Below are 23,996 nucleotides of genomic sequence, written 5' to 3' on the forward strand. Positions count from 1 at the left end.
AAAAATCACATAATTGTAAGGCCCCTTGTAAGATTTGGGGGGCTTTAAACAACTGCTATACTGCTTATAGCAAGAAACAGCTCTGGTTATGAACTTTCCATTGTGTTAGCACTTGTGTATTATAATTATTTTAGAATTTATAATAACACTTTGACATTTATTTGTGAATACATTATGGCTGCAACTGATAAGTATTTGTGTTACCGATTAATCTATGGACTATTATTTTATTGATCAGCTAATTTAGCCATTATGTCTTCTTTTACCTAGGTTGCCAGTCAACTCATTCTGAATTCCATTAAATATGTTGGGATTACCATTATTCCCAACATTGTTTCCCTCTAAAAAAACATGCTATTTTGTAAAAGAAACTATAATTTATAATAAATTTATAATAAATAAAAAACTTATTTTCAGAAGCAAGCTAGACATCCCCTTTTTCATGTTTGGAGGTGTAAGTCATTCCACCGTTTCCTCTTCTTCGAATCGTCCTGAGCAGCATTAAAATCCTCCATTGGGAATAAAGCCCAGCCTTTATCCTGGATTAGAGGTTTAGAGACTTGCTGACACGTGTTGCTCTTCACTCAGCTCCTCCTCAGCCTGAACTCCAGCATGGCTGACCAGAATGGGATTATAATTCGGGATATCAGGAATAAACTCACTTTTCATGGAATATATTGAGAGATACATGCCAAAAAGCCAAACTAAAGAGAGGAACTTGTTGGGTTTGGATGAAATCAATCGAATGTGGATCTGTATCACCGAGGTTTGTGGTCCTGAACTAGTGCTGGGAGATGTATTATCTATATTGGTATTAGTGTCTCACAGCAATACCGATTATTAGATTTTGCAAAAAAACAAGTTATGAGAAATTAGATAACTTTAGTTCATGTAATTTACTGGATTCCTCAGATTACTTTGGAAAGAACAGTTACAAGTAAACTTACGCAAAAACTTAAAAACACTTTGTATGGTGTTTTTTTTTTGTCATTTTAGGAGAATAAACTACATTTTAATATATTAACTACATTTATATTTAACTTCAAACTGTAATATATTATGCTAGTGTCATAAGAAAACCTTGTATCTCCATTTCTCTGGGCTTTTTGTGTGTTTCTTTGTCTTGTAACACCATCTGAAATTTGTCAGTTGCCTTTTATATTGGGTAAACAACATAGTGATTGGTCCAGTAGTACATGGAATAACATCTCATTACATTAATGTACATTAAAGTTCAGAACCTTTTTACCTCTTACAGTAGTCTTATAACATGCAACCCGGGAAATCAAATCAAATCAAACCAATACAATTCAATAATGTTGCTTTCAATTATTTCAATTCTTTGTCTGCTTTCACATTGTATTCTGCTTTCAGCCTCATCAAATTGCGAATGCTAAAATGGGCAGTAACATATGAGATTTTGTACTTTAACAATTACTAAAAGGTATTTTGTATTTGTTTCAAATACAGGGTGATACATCATTTATGTAGGGTTCATTTTGGTATTGAGCATTATTATTATTATTAGTACAATAGTGGTTGGTGTAGTGTAGTGGTTAACACCTCTGCCTTCTACACTGTAGGCTGGGGTTCGATCCCCACCTGGGCAAACACCCTACACTATACCAATAAGAGTCCTTGGGCAAGACTCCGATCACTGCCTTGGCCTCCCTGTGTAAAATGATCCAATTGTAAGTCGCTCTGGATAAGAGCGTCAGCCAAATGCCATAAATGTAAATATTATTATTATTTGGTATTGATACTACACAAATCAAAATTCCTGCTTTGTGACGACCCTATTTTGGGGATACAAGATTTTGTTATGACAGTAGTGACTGGGAGAATATCACAGATATCAATATTTTTTAATATCGCTCAGCACTAGGCAGAACTGTGGCTGGTTAAAGTGTTGGAAGAGAATGACCTGAGGAGCCAGGAGGTGTTTTTTAAGTGATACAGTGATGAACACTTCTCCAGCCATGGCACCACTGTCTCCAGTCATTTTTTCACCCTGCTCTCCATCCCGGACCCCCCATCGACCCCCCAGCCCTGCCTTAATGACCTCGCCCAAACTCTGGCAGAAAGCTTCCATATCCCGCCTGGCTGAAGAGTTTTTCTGGATTGGTGGAATCATCGTTGCAACGCCGAAATGGAGAATCGGTCAATTTGGTAAAAAAATCTAGAGCACACTTTTAAGAGATGGCATATACAGTGTGCCCCAAAGTATGTAGACACCACTTATATTTTAGTTAATTTGGCTACTTGAAAGTACACTCATTCCTGATACAGATATTCAGCACACACAGTTTGTGTAAGTTCCATAGAAAAGCATTACCAATAGAATGTGATGCTCCAGGGAAGCTTCAAACAATCAACATTCACAATGCCAAGCGTTGGCTAGAGGGGTGTAAAGCCCCCCAGCATTAGGCTGTGGATCAGTGGCACTGCGTTCCCTGTAGTGAGGGAGCACCATGGAGTGGCACTGGTGATCCAGAACTAATCATCCAACATCAGGACCTGGCCTCAGTAATGCTCTTTTGGGTGAATGCAATCAAATCCTTACAGCCATGTGCCAACATCTACTGTAAAGCTTTTTCAGAAGAGTAGATACTTCAGCAAAGAGGAATTGATTTCAGAAGAAACATTAGATGAGCATGTGTCTGCAAACTTTTGAACAGTGTACTAACTCCTTAACCCACCTTATTACTTAATTATTCATCTTAAGACTGCTCTGTTTCTCTTCTAGAAATAAAGGTGGCAAATAGGGATCATTGAGTAAAGCTACACATGAGTCACTTTTGTTTACTAAAGAAGCTTTTAATTATACATTTTCTTTTTTTGTAAATTCTTAAGGTTTTCCATAGAACTGCACATATGAGCCTTTTAGGAAGTTTTATCTTAAGATTGTATGAGAGTGAAGTCAGTTCAGTTCGTGTTACTTTGCTGGGATAACAGATACACATATACTGCCACAGCTTGATAAATTGAATGCATTTTAACCCACTATAACAACACATATCTAAGCAGAATATTAGAACAATATTTTTGTTTTTTTAAGGGTGATTTGAACTTTTCAAATTGTTTTAATCTGAAATCGGTATCACTTTTTGTGAACTTGTTATGCACTCTGGTAATCATGTCACTGCCTTGAGGTACTATAAATGGATCCTAATCTATAGAAATGTCCAGTGTAGTGTGTTCAGCTCTAAAATCTTTATATGCTTTAATAATGCAAAAGTTCATCTTGGTTTGTTTTTGCCATTTGAATGCAGCGAGAAGCCCTCAGGCGGTTTAAATGGCATATGGACTTAGACACAATCCCCTTAGATTAGACTAGGGGAAGCATCACATGACCCTTGTGCCCCAAATCTACTCTCTCAGTGTCCAAAACAAGTAAAATTTCAAAGAAAATCTTAAGTTTAATTAAAAAAACATCAGTCTGGAACCTCTGAAAAAAAATAGAGTTTAACCAGTGAAAACCAACTGTTTTTCTTAGTTTTCTTATTTCTTCAGCTAGTCATATTCAATATACACCAGAATTAGCTTCTGGTGTTGTTGCCCGCTCAGGAACAGCACAGTTAGATATACAATAAAATACAGAATACAAAAAATAACAACTGTTAAAAGGAGATTCCACCAATTTTTGTTTCTTGTGATGTGAACAAAGTCTTTCAGAGTGGTTTGGTTTGTGACACTTCACTGAAGAGAAACATATAAATTTTCTTTACAATAGGGGTGATAGGAACCAGCAGTCATGATGTCTACAATGCAAATGTTTTATTAACTACTCAAAACTACCAGTGAAGCTGCATGTCTAAGTTTTAGCACAACTTTGGAGCTGGCAAGGTGTGTGCTTCCCTCGACCCATTCATTCACTGGCACTGAAGCTGTGTGTGCAGCTCCTCCAGCACTGGTAGCTTCAACCACAAAAAAAAGTTGTCATGCCCTTTACATTACAGCGAGCCCCACCCCTGGAGATCTGACACTGCATGTTCAGTTCTTCCAGAGCTAGCTGCTTCCCCCTACAGGGACTGAAGACCATACTGCCAGGGAGCCCTGACTCTCTGCCTAGGCTTTGCCACTAGCTGCCACAACCAGTTTTACTTGTTCCATCTCCAAGCCCAGCGTTTTCTTCCCATGGCTGCCACAAGGAAGTCCTGTATAGATCCAAACAAGAACCCAGGCCCCCACCACAACTTGGAGCCACTTCCTCTTGCTTATGTAGACTTGGTCACTGGTGAGGGACGGTTGTCACACCTCAGTTGGCAGGTGTGTCGCTTTTGGTGTAGGGAAAACACCAGTCACTCTAGGTGCATAGGAGCATGCCTGGACATAGCAGCAATACTGGTTAGTCAGCACCAGTGAGGGCAGTGAGATGTCTCTCCTCTGTTCTGCACTTGACCAAAAATTCGTGGGAGCAAGGAGCAAGTCTCTCATTTATCAGGCAATACATTTGCAATCATTTCATGTAATAACTTGCTGTCATTACAGAACAGTGACATACAGTGAGGAAGCTTTTAGGGGCATCAAACAGTGCAGATGTCTGGATCCTATCTGCACCGCTATGAACAACTCTAGAATGGTTAATTTCACATAAAATCACTGTCTAACTTACTGTTTATGTATTATCCATTTTTTATGAAGAAACCCTAAAAATTTAAAAAGGTGAAAAGTCGCACTTCTGTACATTTAGTTGAGGGTAACTTCAAACCTGTGTGTTAAAATGATAAAGATTATTCTGTGCATTATTTACACAGAGAAAAATGAACACTGTAAGAAGATTTGTTGTTTTAGCTTCTAAAATAGTAACCTGGGTGCCTTTTGAGTTCATTGAAGTAAACAAAATAATAAGCACCTTTAATTCTGTTAGCGTATTCTTTGAAAGTAACAGAATATAAGAAAGAATATAAGACAATATGAGTTATTATTCGAAGAATAATTGAGTACTTTTAAAGTGGCCAGGTTACCTCATCCGGAAACATTTTATCTTTGTTTCACAGTAAATAAATTCCTGTGAACTGAATGAATCGGAATCAAATCAATCAAACCAAATTCCAGTCAAGTTTGAGTAAAGAAAAAGACTTTTATTAGCAAAGCTGTGTAGCTCTGATCTAGTGTATTATTTTTCTTGAATACATTCATAATAAATAATGGTTAGCGTGGACACAAGAGAGTAAAACTGAAGGACATAACAAACTATTTAATTACACTGTTTCGGGGATCTCCTTAATTTTTTTTTCAAAATGACATTATACACTGAATACATCAGGTTTGGTAAATCAAACAATAATCACCCATTTTAACCTAAAAGCTACCTCCATCTTAATATATCATTCTTTTTTTATTTATACAATGTTATTGCCTTTTTGTCCCACAGTTCCAAAGTTGTACAAGCTGTTTGTTGGTTTGTTCCATGTTCCACATACCGCATTTGTCCAAAATCACTTTACAAACAAGGACATGTTTTACATTGTAAAGAGACCTTGGCTATAAGAAAGATACTGTTTAAATAAATAATTATTATTATTATTATTGTTATGATTATTGTTGTTGTTATTGTTTATTTTTATTTATTTATTTTTGTAGGTAGAGATGTGAAAATAAGACAAAATGATAGCAGTTCCAAAACACTTCTGCAGTGCTGCGTGCCAGAGTGCTTGTAAATACAGTCACGGCTGCTCCATCTGACGCAGCTCTATAATCTGATTGTGAGGTTAACCTGCTGGAAGAATGACACCAGAGGATTCAAGGACACGACACATTTCCCACAGGAAAACACATACAAACCAAACCAATTTCTTCGTGCGCTTTGAGTCATGGGATTTGTGTAATTCAATACAAGGAAATTATTTTGGTCTGATTTTTACATTCCTGTCACATTCTTGATTCTCCATAATGTGTTGTAAGGGGTATTGCTTTCGCAATATGCAGGAATTATCATATTATTAATTATATCACAATACTAGTCCATTTTGTGCATTTGTAACTCACAGTCAGGCATGCACACCTTCCAAAGCATTTCAAAATAATAGAAGTGTAAATTTATCATAAATTAACCATATTTCAGTACAACTCAATATGAATGTTTTGTTTGGTGGTGTTTTTGTGTTCTTTATAGTGGAGCGGTGTATGTGCACCATGCAGACTGGCACTCAGATGATTAAATTAAGAGGGAAGTCAAAGACTCTGGTGCGATTTTTCTATCTGGACGAGCACCGGTCCTGCATCCGATGGAGACCATCCAGGAAGCATGACAAAGCCAAAAGTGAGTTAGCCTTAAGTAAGTTAGTGTAGTGGTACAAAAATATATCAGTACTAGTAATTTAGTTTTCATTTTTGGGCTTGTTTATCCACACAAATCTGAAATTCGTAACTTGCGTTCAAATAACACTTTTAAATTTGTATGTGTGGTTTTACAGTAAAGACCAAAAAGAAATAACACACTGAAGCATATATATATATATATATATATATATATATATATGCTTCAGGCATTGAGCCCCAAAGAGCAGAAAACATAACCAGATAAGACTATACAATTCAAAACATACATACATACATTTCCCAGTAGGTGCATTTCCTCCCACATTAAAACGTTTTTTATTTAAACTATTTAAATGATTTAAGCAAAACCTGTTTTTCATACCTTGAAAGACACGTTGATGACAAAACTTTACTTCCAATTTTCAAAAGAAGTGACTTGAAGCTATTTACTGTCAATACATGTTAAGTCAGAGACTGAAACATTTATTTAGTTATTTTACTGTTCTATTTCTCCAGTCTCCATAGATTCCATCCATGAGGTATGTGAGGGAAAGAAAACTGAGATGTTTCAGCACTTCCACAGCAGTAAATTCGATTCAAACTGCTGCTTCAGCATTTATCATGGAAACCATGTGGAGTCCCTGGACCTGGTGACCACAAACGGGGAGGAGGCCAGGACTTGGATTACTGGCCTTAAGTACCTCATGGCCGGCATCAGCGATGAGGACTGTCTGGCACGGAGACAGCGAACCAGAGATCAATATCCTTCACTATATGACATGCAGGACAAACACCAAATTGTGCCAAGAATCGAGCAAATTTTGTCCCGCAGAAACAAACCTCAGAGAGATTTGCATGATGTTTAAAACAGTGCAAAATTACAATACTAAACAGTAGTGTAACTATGAACCAGGTCAGAAGTAAAAAAATCTACCAGTTTTACCATTATAATTATTCAGCAAGATCTATCCTGTTTGTTTTAGTTTGTTCAACAGTTTTACCTTGACTCTTTCTGCAAATGGTTGAGACAGACATTCTCAGAAGCAGATAAAAATGGAGATGGAAACCTGAGTATTGGAGAAGTTCTACAGCTCCTTCATAAACTCAATGTAAATCTACCCAGGCAGAAAGTCAGAGAAATGTTTGAGGTGGGTTATATTTTATACAGAAGTGGAAGGGGCTTCACTTTCATATGTAAAAGCTCAGGTTTAAGAAGCACACTAACTGAAGGGTACAAACACACTTTTGCTGAAAGGCATTAAACACTTCTCGATAATATGAAAATGTTAAAGAGCATGTTAACATGTTTGCTTTAAATGCTAACTGTCGGGTGGCTTAATAGCTTAATATAGATTGGTATTTAAGTAGAATTTGTTACCACAGCTAAATCTCACCGATTTTCTATTTTCCAATGAAAATAAGCAGTCTAACAGTTGGATGAAACATGGCACACCGTGCAGTTTGACACTAAAATTCTGTATGTATCTATTTGTAACAAACTAGTTTATTGGCAATTACCTAGTTAGGTAACTTTTTGCCAACATTAATGATGAAGTGTAGCTGTACATTATACAGTATGTCCAATATTTATAGCCTTCTTTGGTTGGGTAAATGATCTTAGGCTCATGTGCAGCTTCTCCAGAGCATTCCTTTCTATTGGCATAGTTTTCTATGGAGATTATACAAGCTGCATGTAAGCAGTTCAACATCTCTGTTAACAATCAAGCAAACAAGCAAGCAAAGTTTATTTATGTAGTGCGTTTTACAACAGGTGTTGTCACAAAGCAGCTTTATAGAACAATCAGCATTACAGAAAGAAAATCCTGGTCCAAGCCTCTGTGAGCAAGCCAATGACAACAGGGGCAAGAAAAAACTCCCCAAGAGCAAGAGGAAGAAACCTTGAGAGGAACCAAGACTCAGAAGAGGAACCCATCCTCCTCTGGTCGACACCAGATAGCAAACATTGTTAGTATAAAGCATTATAGTACAAAGCGGGAAAAAAAGGTGGGGCAGTGGTTAATTTGATTAGTTTATGAATATGCAGTGGCAGCAGTAGCATCTGAGGGTGAGGATTTCACGGCATTGTACATCAAGACAATGAGTGCACCAACCTCAAATCCCAAAAGCTGGGACAGAATGTGAAATACAAATAATAAAAGTATAAATAATAAAGTAAAATAAAAAAACTTTACCTTACCAAAGTTACACGCACGTTCTAAAACTGATGCCTGCAACAAAAGTTCCAAAAGTCCAAAGTTGGGATAGAGATCATTTAAGACTGGAAACCTTGTAAAATGTTAAATAGAAAAACCTCTTCAGCAGATAATGCAGTCATGCTTTAATATAAAAGGGGCATTCATGAAAGGCCTAGTACTTCATAAGCAAGGATGGGTCATGGTTCACCAACAAATTAATCAGAAAATAATCAGTTTAAGAACATAATCAAAGAATATCATCAAAAGATATCCAGAAAAAAAAGAATCCAGAAAATCATCTAGACTTTTACCGGTGTATAGTTTGGAAGCCCGGGCCTGTCGTGATATGGGGGAGTATCAGTGGCATGGCTAACACCTGTGAAGATCTGTAAATTCACCATTAACGATGAAAGATATATTCACATTGTGGAGCAGCCTACGCTGTCTTTTAAACCATATTTTTCAGGGACACAAACTAGTTTCACCATGACAACACCGAGCCACAGTAAATGTTACAACAGCATGCCTTTGTAATCAGAGTGGGGGCTAGACTGGCCTGCCTGTCTCCCAAATGTGTTGTGTGTTAAGGCAAAATAGACAACAAAGGCACTGTACAGTTGTGCAAAGACTTTATGGCATAAAAAATCTAATCAATTAGTGTCTTCAGTCCACAAACAATTGTGCTGTTGTCAAAAGAGCTCTTGAAAGGATGTGATGTAACACAGTGGTAACCATGGTCCTGCTTTAACTTATTAGAAGTGCTTTCAGGCATCAAATTTGGAATGAGCATATGCTTATTGAAAACAATCAAATGAATGAGGTAAAACATGAAATGTAGAGGTTTTGTACTGTTAATAAAACAGTAACTCACAAGAAGCCATGGGTTACTGTGATTTTATCATGTGGAAGGGTGTTCTGTCCTTAAACTCCCTTCCATTTGACAACATTGCAGCAACGCACTGCCTTAAGTGGCTTATTGCTTTTATAAAATGGCCAACATAAAATGTATCAAAGTAGACATTGATTTAGATAATTATTTAAGTTATTATTAATAATAATTAAGATAAACAAGTATTCTGCCAAGAAATGTAGTTCCTTTAGAGTACAGTATCATTGCTAAGCAACAATTGACTGCTGATTGAGGAGAAGAACGTTCCTTCACATTTGTAACATAGCACTGTTTATAGCAGATACACTATATTTCCAAAAGTACTCGCTCATCTGCCTTCACGCCCATTCTTAATCCATAGGGTTAATTATGATGTCGCCCAACCCTTTCCAGTTATAACAGCTTCAACTCTTCTGGAAAGGCTTTCCACAAGGGTTAGGAGTGTGTTTATGGGAATTTTTGACCATTCATTCAGAAGTACATTTCTGAGGTCAGACACTGATGTTGGACGAGAAGGCCCAGCTTGCAGTCTCCACTCTAATTCATCCCAAAGGTGTTCTATTGGGATTGAGGTCAGGACTCTGTGCAGGCCAGTCAAGCTCTTCCACACCAAACTCGCTCATCCATGTCTTTATGGACCTTGCTTTGTGCACTGGTGCGCAGTCATGTTGGAACAGGAAGGGTCCATCCCCAAACTATTCTCACAAAGTTGGGAGCATGAAATTGTCCAAAAACTCTTGGTCTGCTGAAGCATTAACTGGAACTAAGGTGCCGAGCCCAACTCCTGAAAAACAATCCCACGCCATAATCCCCCCTCCACCAAACTTTACATTTGACACTGATATGGCACACCGTTTCCCTTGTGAATTCTTTTGTACCACCATTTGCTGTCCGTTTAACAACCAGTATTTGAAAAACGCGAGTGAGCCCGAATCTTCCTTTAAAAGTTTACTTCTAGACACAAAATAAACAGTACATCGGACTCGATATTGCTCGGTCAAAAAACTGTGTTGCTTCCCACGTCTCTAGCTGCCATATGACCTTAACGCACAAGCAGCAAAAAAAAATAAAAATAACTAAACAAATTCTTTAAAATATCCACATTACCAAATTATGCATTTTAGAAAATACAATTACCAGGAATTCTTATTAAATTATCTTTACCATATTTTAACCATTTAACTAAATCATTACAACAAATTAACTAACCCTTAACTGGCTCTTACATACCAGGCCCCTAATTGGTTAGGCAGGAGAACTAAGCAATTATGAACTTAAAACCTTAAGAGCCAAATTACTTAAACTTCAAATGTCCTTAAAGATTAACTTGTCTTTCCTCGTTAGTCTTCTAACGTCACTTCTTTCAGCAGGCACAGTTTATTTACAGGCCTTTCCAAAGTGCTGGTCCTGGTCTTCAATTTCACTCTCCGCACCGTTCCACTGGAGTCTGGCAACGTTTCAACTATCTTCCCCATGACCCAGGAGTTGCGAGGGGAAGAACTGTCCACTAATAGCACAACATCTCCCATCATGAAGTTTCGTCTGGGTTTCAGCCATTTCTGGCGCTCCTGAAGAAGTGGAAGATATTCACGTGTCCATCTAGACCAGAATAAATCTGCAAGATATTGGACTTGCTTCCATCTTCTTCTTGCATATGTGTCATCTTTGCAGAAGATGCCTGGTGGCATAACTGGCTGAGACTTCAGAAGCAATAAGTGATTGGGAGTTAAAGGCTCAACGTCGTTTGCATCATCTGAGACACTCGTGAGTGGCCTGCCATTGATGATATTTTCGACTTCACACATTATTGTATGAAGACACTCATCGTTCACTGCTTGCTCTTTCATTAGGGAATTAAGGATTCTTCGCGCGCTGCGGATTTGTCTTTCCCAAACTCCGCCCTGATGGGAGGCAGCTGGGCTGTTAAATATCCACTTTATTCCCTTTGGTTGCAAGGCTCTTTCTATTTTGTCATTATCCAACTGTTGGATGGCATCCCTTAGCTCTTTTTCAGCCGCTGCAAAATTTGTGCCATTGTCTGACCTTATGATGGTGACTTGACCTCTCCTACATATAAACCGGCGAATTGCGTTAATGCAGGAGTCTGTATCAAGGCTGTCAGCAACTTCGATGTGCACGGCTCTGAGAGAGAGGCAAGTGAACATCACCCCATATCTCTTAACTGTACCCCGTCCCCGTTTGACCTCAAACGGGCCGAAGTAATCAACACCGGCGTTTGTGAAAGGAGGTTGGTCTGGGAGAAGGCGATCTTCAGGTAGGTTAGCCATCCTTTGCTCACCAACTTTTCCTGTCATCCTACTGTGCACTGTGCATTTATTGATGATCTTCCTAATTGCGGAATTGGCTTGTGGAATCCAATATTTGCATCTCAGTTGTGCCAACACATAATTGCGTCCACAGTGGCCTGTTCTTTGATGTATGTCTCTCATGATCAATGTGGCAACCTTGCTGTGTTTAGAAAGAATTGCTGGATGTTTGGCATTTTCTGGCATAGCAGATTTGTTAAGTCTTCCACCAACCCTTAATGTGCCATCTTGAAAAATCGGATCCAGTTTACACAGCGCACTGTTGCGATTAAGCTGTTTGCCTTTCTGCAGGACTTTGACTTCTTCTCCAAAATGCTGTCTTTGACTAAACTGTATTATTTCTGATTCAGCAGTGTCCAGATCATCCAAGGTAAGTGATGTCCTTTCTGAAGTAGCTTTAAATTTCTTCCTATGTTGCTCTAACTTTAATTTTTGCTTTCCAGGGTCCTTTTCAGCTTGTTTGATCGTTCTTAATGCCTCTTTAAGATCTTCCTTACGTTTCCACAGAGCATCCTTTACCTTTACAATCCAAGCCACTGCTCGTTTAAGCTTATTCCAATCTGAGTAGTAGCTGATCAGCTGGTTCATTGGTTCCATATTTTCCTCAACTTTGACTGTATTAACAGTGACTGAGTTTTTGACCTCCGGGTCCTTGTCAAAGCTTTCCTTCCTTCTCACAGGCTGTTCCGGCCAATCATCTTCATTTGGCAGAAAATCTGGTCCACTTATCCATGTTCCTCCTTGCATCAAGCTCTTTACAGTCAAGCCTCTGCTGGCTTGATCTGCAGGGTTTTCGTTTGTTCTGACATACTTCCATTGAGATGGCTTGGTTGCTTCTCGGATCAAGGAAATTCTGTTCGCAACAAACGTTTTAAAACGAGCAGTTTCACTGCAGATATATCTGAGCACCGTAGTGCTGTCTGTCCAAAAGACAGACTGTTGCAGTGGAACTTGAAGTTCTTGCTGCAACATCTTGTCGACCTTTACTGCGACAACTGCTGCTGTCAACTCAAGCCTAGGGATTGTGACTCTTTTGAGTGGAGCCACTCTTGACTTCCCTATAAGGAAAGCACAGTGTTTCTTGCCTTGTTCATTCTCTAGCAGCAGATAAGACACAGTGCCATATGCATACTCCGAGGCATCCGAAAAATGATGCAGTCGTGCTGAAGTAGTGCGTCCAAACTTGGTGGGCTTTAAACATCTACTCACATGGAAATTGGTGAGGTGGGTAACATCTTTCGTCCATCTCTTCCAATCTTCAGCATGCTTTCCATCAATGTTCTCATCCCAACCAAGTTGTTCTTTACAGAGATCTTTCAACAAAAGTTTAGCAGTCAAGATGACCGGGGCCAGAAAGCCAAGAGGGTCGTAGATGGAATTGATGATTGACAAAATGCCTCTTCTGGTCATCAGTTTGTCTGGCAGCTTCATGCTGTAGGTGAAAGTATCCATTTCTGTGTCCCACTGTATACCGAGCGTTCTTTCTACTGGCAGAGTATCGTGTTGTAAATCCAGGTCTTTCACTTCACTGGCTCTGTGCTCTTTAGGGATTGATAATAACACCTTTCTGTTATTGCTCATCCATTTTGTTAAGTTGAACCCTCCACTGTTGCACAAAGCTCGAAGATCATTGACTAAGATCACTGCATCATCATCTGTAGCTACACTTCTCAGGCAGTCATCTACATAGAAATTGCACAGGACCGTCTGAACAGCGTCTGGAGATGCAACGTCTTTGTGATCCTCTGCAGTTCTTCTCAGCGCGTATGACGCTACACTTGGTGAAGAAGTGGCTCCAAAGAGGTGCACGGTCATCCGGAACTCCTTCAATGGCTCATCCAATCTACCTTTGGGCCACCAAAGAAAACGGAGTAGGTCTGAATCATATTCTGGCACCTTAACTTGGTAGAACATTGACTCTATGTCTGCCGTTACTGCTACTGACTCCTCACGAAACCTCAGAAGAACACCAACCAATGTATTTGTCAGGTCAGGCCCCTGGAGCAACTCACTATTCAGACACCTATCTTGGAATGAGGATGTGCAGTCAAATACCACCCGCAACTTTTGTTTCTTCGGGTGATAGACGCCATGATGTGGTATATAAAACACCCTGTTGTCATCTCTGTTCAGTTGATGTGTTGGAACTTGGACAGCATAGCCCTTGTCAATGATGGTTTCAATGAAATCCTTGTAATCTTCAAAGAACTCGGGATTCCTCTTAAACTTCCTGAGCAAACATGCTATACGCTGTTCTGCCACACAACGGTTATTAGGCATTTGGAGCTTCTCATTCCTGAGTGGCAATCCGATGCTATAATGTCCATTCTCAAAAACTGTTGTCTTCTCCACTGACTGCAAAAATTGTTTGTCTTCCCAAGACATTTCTTCCTTGTCGTCATAATTGCGCTCTGGAAAATCAATATTGTACTGTTGAACCAATAGCTTCTCAATCTCCATCAGAGAGATTCTGTTGACTGAGAAATGTGGTTCATTCTCTGTCTCGTTCAGATCCTTCCTTATAGGCCCGTTCACAACCCAGCCAATGGCTGTCTTCACTGCATAAGGACCTCCAGCTTGACCATTAATGATGCGCCAGGGCTCCATTGCTCTTGAACAGTTTGCTCCAATAAGTAGTCCTACATCAGCTTCTATCTCTGGCAAGCTCACTTCCTGAAGGTAAGGCCACTTCTGGATATCTGACTGTTTGGGTATGTTCCCAGCATGAACAGGTATGCTGCTATGAGTAAACACCTTGGGTAACTCAATGAACTTAGTGTCTTTCAGCCCGCACACTTCCAGGTCTGATATCACAAAACTGTTCATGAGCTTTCGTTCTCCTGGTTTATCTTGGCCCATGGTGCTAAGAAGTATTCTTGTGGGTTTCCCGTTCACATTCAATTTCCTGCGCAGGTTTTCTGTGCAGAACGTTGCTGTGCTTCCTGGGTCCAGAAAAGCATATGTTTCTATATGCTTGTCACTATTCTTTGACTTGATCTTTATTGGTACTATTGACAGCACACATTCAGCTTCTCCAGCCCCCGTAAGGCCACAGGACTCTTGTGTGATGGGAACTTCAGCACAGGACAATTCTTTACCTTGAGCACCAACTTTCTTTTCTGGTGAGATAGAACCTTCATCTTTCTCTTTGTGCAGAATGTCAGGGTGCTTTAATGCACATTCTTGGCACTCTAATTTTCTTTTGCAGAATTTGCTGAGATGTCCAGGAACCAAGCATCCAAAACATAAGCCCTTTGATTTCAGAAATTCCACTCGCTCTTTATGTGGCTGACCTTTGATCTTACTGCATGAAGCAAGGGTATGAGACCGCTGGCAGTACAAACATGGTTTATCAAAGGCATTCACTGTTTTACTCACATTAGCAGGCTTGACATGTGTTTCTTGAGGTGCTTTGCTTTCAGCAGCAACATTGGTAGCGAAACTGCTTCCACGAACCTCTTTTCTTGCCAGCTGCTTTTCCCTTTGGTCCATCTTTCCAATTGTGGTTGGGCGGCTGTCTGAAATATTACCAAAAAGGGGATCCATAGCTATCTTAGCTTGGCGGTCTATGAAGTTCACCAAATCAGCAAACCTTGCTCTTCTACCTCTTCGCTCTTTGAGCTCGAAAGCTTCGGTGCGCCAACGTTCTTTCATTTTGTAAGGCAGTTTGGACAACACTGTCCGTAGGTTGGTAGGATTATCCATCTCTTCTAAAAGTTCAATGTCCTCCATAGAGTTACAACATCCAATTAAAAACATTGCGTAAGCATTTAACGCTTTCCCATCATCTGACTTCACCTGCGGCCATTTGAGTACTTTATCAATATAGGCGCTGGCAATCCGAAGCTCATTCCCATAATGCTCATGAAGTAGCCGCTTTGCCTTGCGATAACCTTTGACAGGTGTCATGTGAGCACAGCTGCGAACAAGCTCTTGAGGCTCACCATCTGTGTACTGTTCTAAGAAGTACAATTTATCTTGATCATTATCTGTCTTATGTTCAATCGCATGCTCAAAAGCCCTTATGAAGGATTTGTAATGGAGCGCGTCACCCTTGAAAACAGATATGTCCTTTGTCGGTAGCTGAGAAAGCTGCTGTTGCTTTACAAGTAGCTCAGTAATTACATTCTGCTTTTGCATGACTGTCAAGATGTCATCACCTTTGTTATTCTGAGCTATATGACATTGATTGGAGACTGGTTGTGGCCTTTGTGGTATTTGTGAGTGCTGCACTTGAACTGGTACACGAACATTCACATTAGCTTGTTGCGGTAGCATCATGCCATTTATTTCCTTCTTCACTTTCCCACATAGTGATTTCCGCACTGACGCATAACTACTCGAACCATCTTCAGACCTCTCAAATTCTTTAAGCACTTTTAGTTTTGCTTGGCTTTCTGCTAATGCAGTCTCCAACTCCAACTCTTCTTTTTCAGCTTTAATTCTAGCTGCTTCTAACTCAAACTGCTGCTTAATCCTAGCTGCTTCAAATTCAAGCTCTTGCCTTTTCTTCAGTGCAGCAGCACGTTCCAGCAGTGCTGCATGTTCTGCTTCCTGTTTTGCACGTGTGGACGATACACATGAAGTACTTGATGCGCTACTTACATTAGATCCACATGAACGTTCCTCTGCAGCACTGTGGACCCCTATCTGTGAAACACTGTCACTTGGTAGAACAACCTCTTGTTGTTCATCTATCACATTATGTTCTTCTAGCTGCATGATTTCCTTCACTGTGGATTCGTGCTCATCTGCAACCCATCTTTTAGTCGTTTTCATAAAGTCTTTGATTAATGCCATTTTAGATTCAAACCAATTATCATGGTCAAGCATTTTTTCATCTTCAGACAACAGATTGCAAACTTCATTGTTGAGACCTTTGAACTCATTTAGAGACCGTGCAAAATCACTTTCCATCATATCTTTCACATTTTTTACATTTTGAGCTTCACTCTTCATTGCCTCTATCTCTTTCATTTGTCTTGTTATAGTTCCCAAAGTTCGTCTCCTCGATGCTATGAGCCTTTGCAATCTCTCCTGTAAACCCTTCTCAGTTAGCCTGTGTGATCTTCCCTGCTCTACTCTATCCTCGTCACGTCTCATTTCCTCTTCGTCAGCCATCTTAAAAAATCGCAGAGTTAATTCTCACGTTGCGTGCACAAAGTTTAAAGCACTTACTTCAAAGTTGCCTTTCTTCACGAACCGAGTGCAAACAACCTTTCCGAAATAAAAAAAAAACTCCACATTGACCGAATCCAATCTTGCTATTCACGTGTCTGTTCTCACAGGGCAGAGATTCTCACAGGGCAGAGACTCAGCTCGCTACCTCGAACTACCTTCGTTTTCGTCCAAACGTATGAACCATATTCATGCATGCGTATCGCGTCCTTTCTTCACAATGTTTAAAGATAAAGAAAGCTTTTCGATACCTTTTCCTGGAGAACGCTTCAGAGAATTACCCGTTTGTTATTGACTTCTCAGGGCGAGCTCATTTTTTGCTTGAACCGCGTTATTCAGGTAATCCAGCGAGGCTCCGTTAAGCTAGTTTTTTGACTTATGATATGGCACTCCGTTTTCCTTGTGAATTCTTTTGTACCACCATTTGCTGTCCGTTTAACAACCAGTATTTGAAAAACGCGAGTGAGCCCGAATCTTCCTTTAAAAGTTTTCTTCTAGACACAAAATAAACAGTACATCGGACTCGATATGGCTCGGTCAAAAAACTGTGTTGCTTCCCACGTCTCTAGCTGCCATATGACCTTAACGCACAAGCAGCAAAAAAAAATAAAAATAACTAAACAAATTCTTTAAAATATCCACATTACCAAATTATGCATTTTAGAAAATACAATTACCATGAATTCTTATTAAATTATCTTTACCATATTTTAACCATTTAACTAAATCATTACAACAAATTAACTAACCCTTAACTGGCTCTTACAGACACATTTGACTCGTCCATCGGATTGCCAGGTGGAGAAGCGTGATTGGTCACTCCAGAGAACACGTCTCCAGAGAACAATAAGTTTTTTAGCATGTTTGCTATGTTTTAGCCTTTTGGCTAACTGACCAGCACAGTTCTAGTAAAAAGCAGGTTCTTACTTCATCAGTATACTAGGTGCTCTATGTGATCATCATTAGAGTCAAAGATTAATCCATTAATAGCAGAAGGGTTTTTTGTGCCAGGTCAGTTGCTGTGAGATGGTCATAGCCATGGTAGCTATATCATGTATTTTCCAATGGCTTTGAACACAGCTCAGCCAATCCGATTTTAGAACCTGAACTGTCCATTTTATAATACAGGTCAGACACCTGTATTAATCACCTGTAATCACTGCCATCTATTCTTACTAGAATTTATATACTTTCCAAAACTTTTGATTTGTGGTTTCTAATATACAAATAGCATTTTTTTAACATAGATTATTTTTGAATGGTTTAAGCTACACTTAACAAGACTCTAGCGAGACTCTAAGCCCTGCATTATTTGGCATAGCTGCAAATGAATTCAAAGATGCATTCAAAGTGTTGCCACCTGCATGGCAGAAATAGTTCTCATTCATCATATGGCCCAATGTAGACAGATGGCATTAGTCTGTAAAGTGGTGAAGACTCTGGCAACTCCATTACGTAAGTTAGAACTGTCCCTCTCTGAGCTGTCAAATACTGAGTTAAGCCTGTATGATACAGTCTAAGTGAAATGTGCAATCTTGCTAAAGATGTGGTAGTTAAAATTGGCTTCCTGCTCGCCAGCTTATTTTGTGAATTTTCCAATCTAAATCATGCCATAGTTACATTCTGGTGATGTACATTCTACAGCACCTTTAAAAACGATGTTTGCAGCCTTTTCTGCTTTGTTAAACTGTTGTGTAAAAGCAATAGAACACTCAGGATGGTTTGTTGTGGTGAATAAATCCAAATCACAGCCATGATGATACTGACATAAAACACAACTTATTGTGTTCTAATGATCAAGTATTATTATATGTTTTTCTGTAGGAGGCTGACACAGATGATAATCAAGGGTGTTTAGCATTTGAGGAGTTTTGCAACTTCTATAAGATGATCTCAACCCGGCTGGACCTTTACTTAATAATGCTGACCTACAGCCACCGTAAGGAGCACATGGACATAACTGACCTGATACGCTTCCTGGAGAGTGAGCAGAAGGCAAGTAAAACCCATTCCACAAACAGTGAGAAATCTGAAGTTGTGTGGTCATTCTGAAGTTGGTTTCATATTAGGAACTCTGTGTTGAAGCTGTTTTGTAATGACAAAATGTCACAACATGTCACAAGATTATCTCAATTATAAGGCTGTTAAAGCCACAGTAGGTAGGATTGAAAAAAAAATGGGCTTAGCTTGAAAATGACAACTTCCAAAATCCCCTTCCTCCCTCTGTTATATTAATGCAGAGTATTAGTGTGCTTGTAGCACGTATGTATTATTCGTATTAGATTTGGAACATTTTTGTTTATCACAGGACATGACTGAGGTGATTTTTGAAAAATGCTACTCATTTTTCTAATAGTGAAAATCTGCTTATACCTGGAGTTCCTAATGTGGTCACAGTGACAGACTGTAACATTTTATGCAGCTCTCATTTCCCCTTCAAAGCTTTGGCTAATGCTGGCTTAAAGCCCACAGTTTGTCATACTGTTCAGCACAGTGAAATATCTCTAATTGTCAAAGTTTTTCAGACCTGACAGTAAAAGTTTACAACCTTCAGTTCCTCACTCTCATAAATGCAGAACTTACAGTTTAGTTTCATAAAACTTACAGAATAATTCATAAAAGTCATTGAATAAGTCTTAGTAGTTACTCAATGTGAATCATGTTTAGTAGCACTGAAAAGTCTTAAGACTAGCAACTAAACAATAAGCCTGCAGTTTAATGAGAAAACAACTTCCCTGTTAGAAGAAAAAGCAGGTTAAGTTAAAAAAAAAGGCTGCATTGTAATTATTTATAATAGATATTCTCTAATGAAATCATGTATCTCTTTTCAAGATGGTGAATGTGTCTCGAGAATACTGCCAGATGATTGTAAACCAGTTTGAGCCATGTCCAGAAAACCGAGCACAGCTGGTCCTGGGAATTGATGGTAAGATGTATCAAAATTTTTGCATGGAAACCCAATCCTTCTGATGAACAGTTCTTGTGCTGATATTGCTTCCAGAAGAAGTCTGGAACTCTGTAGTGAGTGCTGCTACCATGATGATCTGGGCTCTCTCCCCAGACCTGCTGCCAGACCAGACACTGAACACCATTTAAACCAGAAAATGAGAGGTTTATTTTCTTCAAGAGCTCAAACAAGCTGGGTTTATGGCTTTAGGAACAAGCACTGGCCAACATAATAAACAAAACAATTAATGATTTTAAACTTACTGAACTAAAAATAAAAGAAACAAGACATATAGGCTACCCCAACTCCCTACCTTAAACAGGAGAAAAGATAACCAAAACAACATGGCACCTGTCCCCTACTTCCACCCAACTTTAAAATAATAATAATAATAATAATGATTTCAACATGCTACGGACCTCAGCTCAGCATCATGATCTTGTTTGATCTATTGCTTTGTGGTTGAGCAGTTGCTTCTTCCATGCTTTTCCATTTTCCTGTTGACCAAGGCAGCTCTAGCAAGCACAAATGTGGCATCCTAATGTGAAGCAAAAGTGTGGCATATAGTAATGTGATAGTGGAAGTCACTGAGCTCTCCAGTGCAAACTGTTCTTCTGCTAGTGTTTGTCTAATGAGATTGCATAGCTGTGTACTTGATTTTATGCACTTCTTAGAAATGGCCATGGCTAATATAGCCAAGCCTACTAATTCAAAGAGTTGTGAGTACCAGTGGTAGCCTGGCCAATGTGTTTCCGTTAAATGTTAGAAAAAGAAAACAGAGGCATCTTAATTTCAGTGCTTTGTACTTAACTGCTACAAGGTAAATATATGTCTTAATATCTGCTGCAATCTTTAAATAAAACATAGAATGTTTTTAACTCCATGTTATAAAAAATGTTCATGCGACTCTCTTTTAGCTTAGTGCTAACATAAAATTAATAAAATAAATAAAATAAAATAACATAAAATAGTCATGCTATGCCGTTTGTTAACATTACTTGAAAGCTAAGTAAAACTGATCTACTATGATTAGTGTAAGTGGGAAAATTGTGTGAATTTTGTTCAAAGATATGAATGCAAAGTGCTGTTTACTCCCAAAGGTTTCACCAACTTCATGCGGAGTCCACCAGGGGACATTTTCAACCCGGAGCATTACCAGGTGAATCAGGACATGACCCAGCCACTCACAAACTACTTCATTGCCTCCTCACACAACACCTACCTGACCGGAGACCAGCTGTTGTCCCAGTCTCGTGTCGACATGTATGCCTATGTCCTGCAGGCCGGCTGTCGCTGTGTTGAAGGTTAGCAACACTCAAAGCTTTCAGAGCAGAGCAGTGCTTAATATATAAGTTTATATTTTATAAAAGTATTGTGGTGGCTACCACGAGGCACACAGCCTTACTGGAGTTCGGGAGGCATGGCCAAGCAAAGGGCTCATGGGAGGCAGCAAAATGGGACTCTTCTTTTGCTTGATGCTGATGTTCCCTGTAGATGTGTTTATACTTGACCCCATAGGGAAAAGGGGATTGGAATACTTATACTCTTAGGAAAAATAGCTCTATGCAGCACTAAGAAAAGGTTGTACGAAAAGAATTCCTTTGGGTCTGTATAGAACCATTTTAAAGGTACCATATACTCTGTTAGAAATAAACATACTATGCAGGTACATGATACATTCATCAATGTACAATGTAAGTGTACCCTCAAAGGTACAACAGTATTTTTAAGGTCCAATGGTATACCTTACATGAGTTTCTCCCAGTGGAAAAATAGGTATTTGTACCTTTTCATAACTGAATGTTTTAAATCAGAACAACAAAATAACAAGCCTGGAGACAAGGCGGGGGGTGTGTAGTGAATACAACTTAGAAAATATAATTTCAGTGGATTCTGGTACAGTTATGTTCCCTGACTAAAGGGATTGGGATGTACCCCTGAGGGTATCACAACAGTGACAAGAGGGGTACCTTCTTTTTTGAGAGTGTACAGCAGGTTTTCCATCATATATATACCATTCAACCATTTTTGCATTCAAGTGGTTCTTTGAGTTGTTTAGGTTCTGTGTAGGCCATAACTGTTGCCTTTACTAAAGAAACCTTGAAAGAACACCATTTTAGTGATGTAAGTTTTATTATTTTAATCGATAATGAAATAGATAACTGTTGTGTGTTAATATTCATTGTCCATGATTACTTTTAGCCTTTTATTATCATTAATTAATCAGTTATTGAAATAGTCAGCCTCAACATTCTGTCTTTCTCTGTCTGCAGTGGACTGCTGGGACGGTCCTGATGGAGAGCCGATCGTTCATCATGGCTACACTCTTACCTCAAAAATCCTCTTCAGAGATGTCGTTGAGACCATCAACAAATATGCTTTTGCCAAAAGCCAGTAAGAGTTGTGAGGATGGTACTGATGCTCTGTAAACATTAAGCATATTTTTTTCAGGAGAAAATCTGTTTAAGTGTAAGTCACAAATACGGTGCTTATCAAGAGCTCTAACGCTGTTTCGGTAATGCCATTTTTTCATTTTAAAAAATCTGTAAAACCGAAGTCCTATACTACATTGGGAATAATGCCAGAGCCTGTAAATTTGATCTCTTTTTTGTTGTGATGTCAGCACTAATCCGCACTAAACAACTTTTTTGGGGGGCAAAAAGGTTGTAAAATGTGTTGTTAGCAATAGCTTTGGTAAAAATGTTTCTCGAATCAAAAAAAGTGTTGAATATAAATGTACCCAAATGATTAGCATATGTTTTTTTTATGCTAACAAAAACTTTCTTTTGAAAAGTAACAGAAGTAATAAAATCTAACATTTCTCTGAAAATTTGAAAAAAAATTCTCATTGCAGATACCCTGTAATCATCTCCATAGAGAATCACTGCTCAGTGCCTCAACAAAAGAAAATGGCTCAGTATCTCACTGAGGTGCTGCAGGACAAGCTGGATTTGTCCAGTGTTAACATTAATGAATCCCGCCGGCTTCCCTCACCTGAGGTCCTCAAAGGGAAAATTCTCGTCAAGGTGAGTTAAATGTCTTTCTTTAAAAGAATTTATTAATATTCAAAATTATTTGATCGAATATGCAAACATTATTAAAGTAAAATCTAAATGTCCTCTCTCCAGTAAAGTTGTAAATATGACTTTGCCAGGCACTTCAGCACAATTTACAGGTGGGAAAATGGCACTTCCCAGTTTCTGTCACCACTTGATTGCAGCATTAGTTCAAACTGTGATATCACAGTAAAAACTGTTAAAAAATATTAATTATTTGGACCATCAATATACAAGAATTATGTTAGGAAATAATAAAGCCTAAGGCATTAACTGGAATATCAGTAATTTAAATCATTTCAAATAATAATAATAAATAATAATATTCAAAATCTTAATTTATATGGTACTTTCTATTAGATGGTTGCTGTTTCAAATGCCAATATCTAAATTTCAACTTGTAAAAATAACATGTATCATTTTTGTATTTTTAAAATTTTTAAAAACATTATAAGTGGACTCACAAATGAAGAATGTCTTAAAAAAAACATTGCAATTTTTGGTGTACTTCAGGGTAAGAAGCTGCCAGCTAATATAGATGCAGATGCTGAAGAGGGGGATGTGTCTGATGAAGACAGTGGAGAAGATGAAGAGGAGGAGGAGGAGGAGGAAGAGACAAATGAAGAGGTCATCACTGATTTAATGTACATTAATGTGATCAATAATGAGAGAAACACAAAAAACTTAACATGAAAATCCATAGTTTTAAAAAAGCTTTTGCTCTTTGTCTATTTTAATTTTAACTGCCTCATTTGCTGTTGATTGTGTATTCTGGGACAAATGCATTGTCTATTCTTTGTGTATTATGGGTCTTTTTGCCCAGAGAAATTTGACAGTGGCCACATGTAGTCAAAGCCAAAGCCAGCTTGTCATTCCTTGTCATCACAGAAGTGTTGAGCGAGCAATGAAACGTATTTTGTCCAGGACGCAGTGCTACATTTAACACAGAACAGCAGCTGACAAAATTGTAGACAGTAAATAAATACAGAAAAATACAGAAAATACAGACAAACTATACAAACACTATGTAATATATTAATCTCTAAATATACAATACTGTTGTTATACAGCTGTTGGTCCACAGCAGCAATATTAGTTGTCCATGCATTGTTAATCAGTATGCATATAATTAACAATGCC

General features: G+C 38.7%; 1 protein-coding gene across 1 annotated transcript in view; it reads left to right on the forward strand.

Annotated features, from left to right (window-relative positions):
- Positions 1-1,696: 1,696 nt before the first annotated feature.
- The window catches only part of plch2b (phospholipase C, eta 2b), a 29,208-nt gene continuing 6,908 nt past the window's right edge, over positions 1,697-23,996 (forward strand). The window contains exons 1-10 of the mRNA XM_037532172.1: positions 1,697-2,169; positions 6,119-6,265; positions 6,781-7,026; positions 7,285-7,412; positions 18,678-18,848; positions 19,686-19,779; positions 20,901-21,104; positions 22,074-22,194; positions 22,655-22,826; positions 23,370-23,483. Coding sequence (XP_037388069.1) covers positions 1,962-2,169; positions 6,119-6,265; positions 6,781-7,026; positions 7,285-7,412; positions 18,678-18,848; positions 19,686-19,779; positions 20,901-21,104; positions 22,074-22,194; positions 22,655-22,826; positions 23,370-23,483 — 1,605 coding nt within the window. The 5' untranslated portion in view covers positions 1,697-1,961. The remainder of the gene's footprint in view (positions 2,170-6,118; positions 6,266-6,780; positions 7,027-7,284; positions 7,413-18,677; positions 18,849-19,685; positions 19,780-20,900; positions 21,105-22,073; positions 22,195-22,654; positions 22,827-23,369; positions 23,484-23,996) is intronic.

Source organism: Pygocentrus nattereri, chromosome 21 (genome assembly GCF_015220715.1).
Source record: "Pygocentrus nattereri isolate fPygNat1 chromosome 21, fPygNat1.pri, whole genome shotgun sequence".
Taxonomy (NCBI): domain Eukaryota; kingdom Metazoa; phylum Chordata; class Actinopteri; order Characiformes; family Serrasalmidae; genus Pygocentrus; species Pygocentrus nattereri.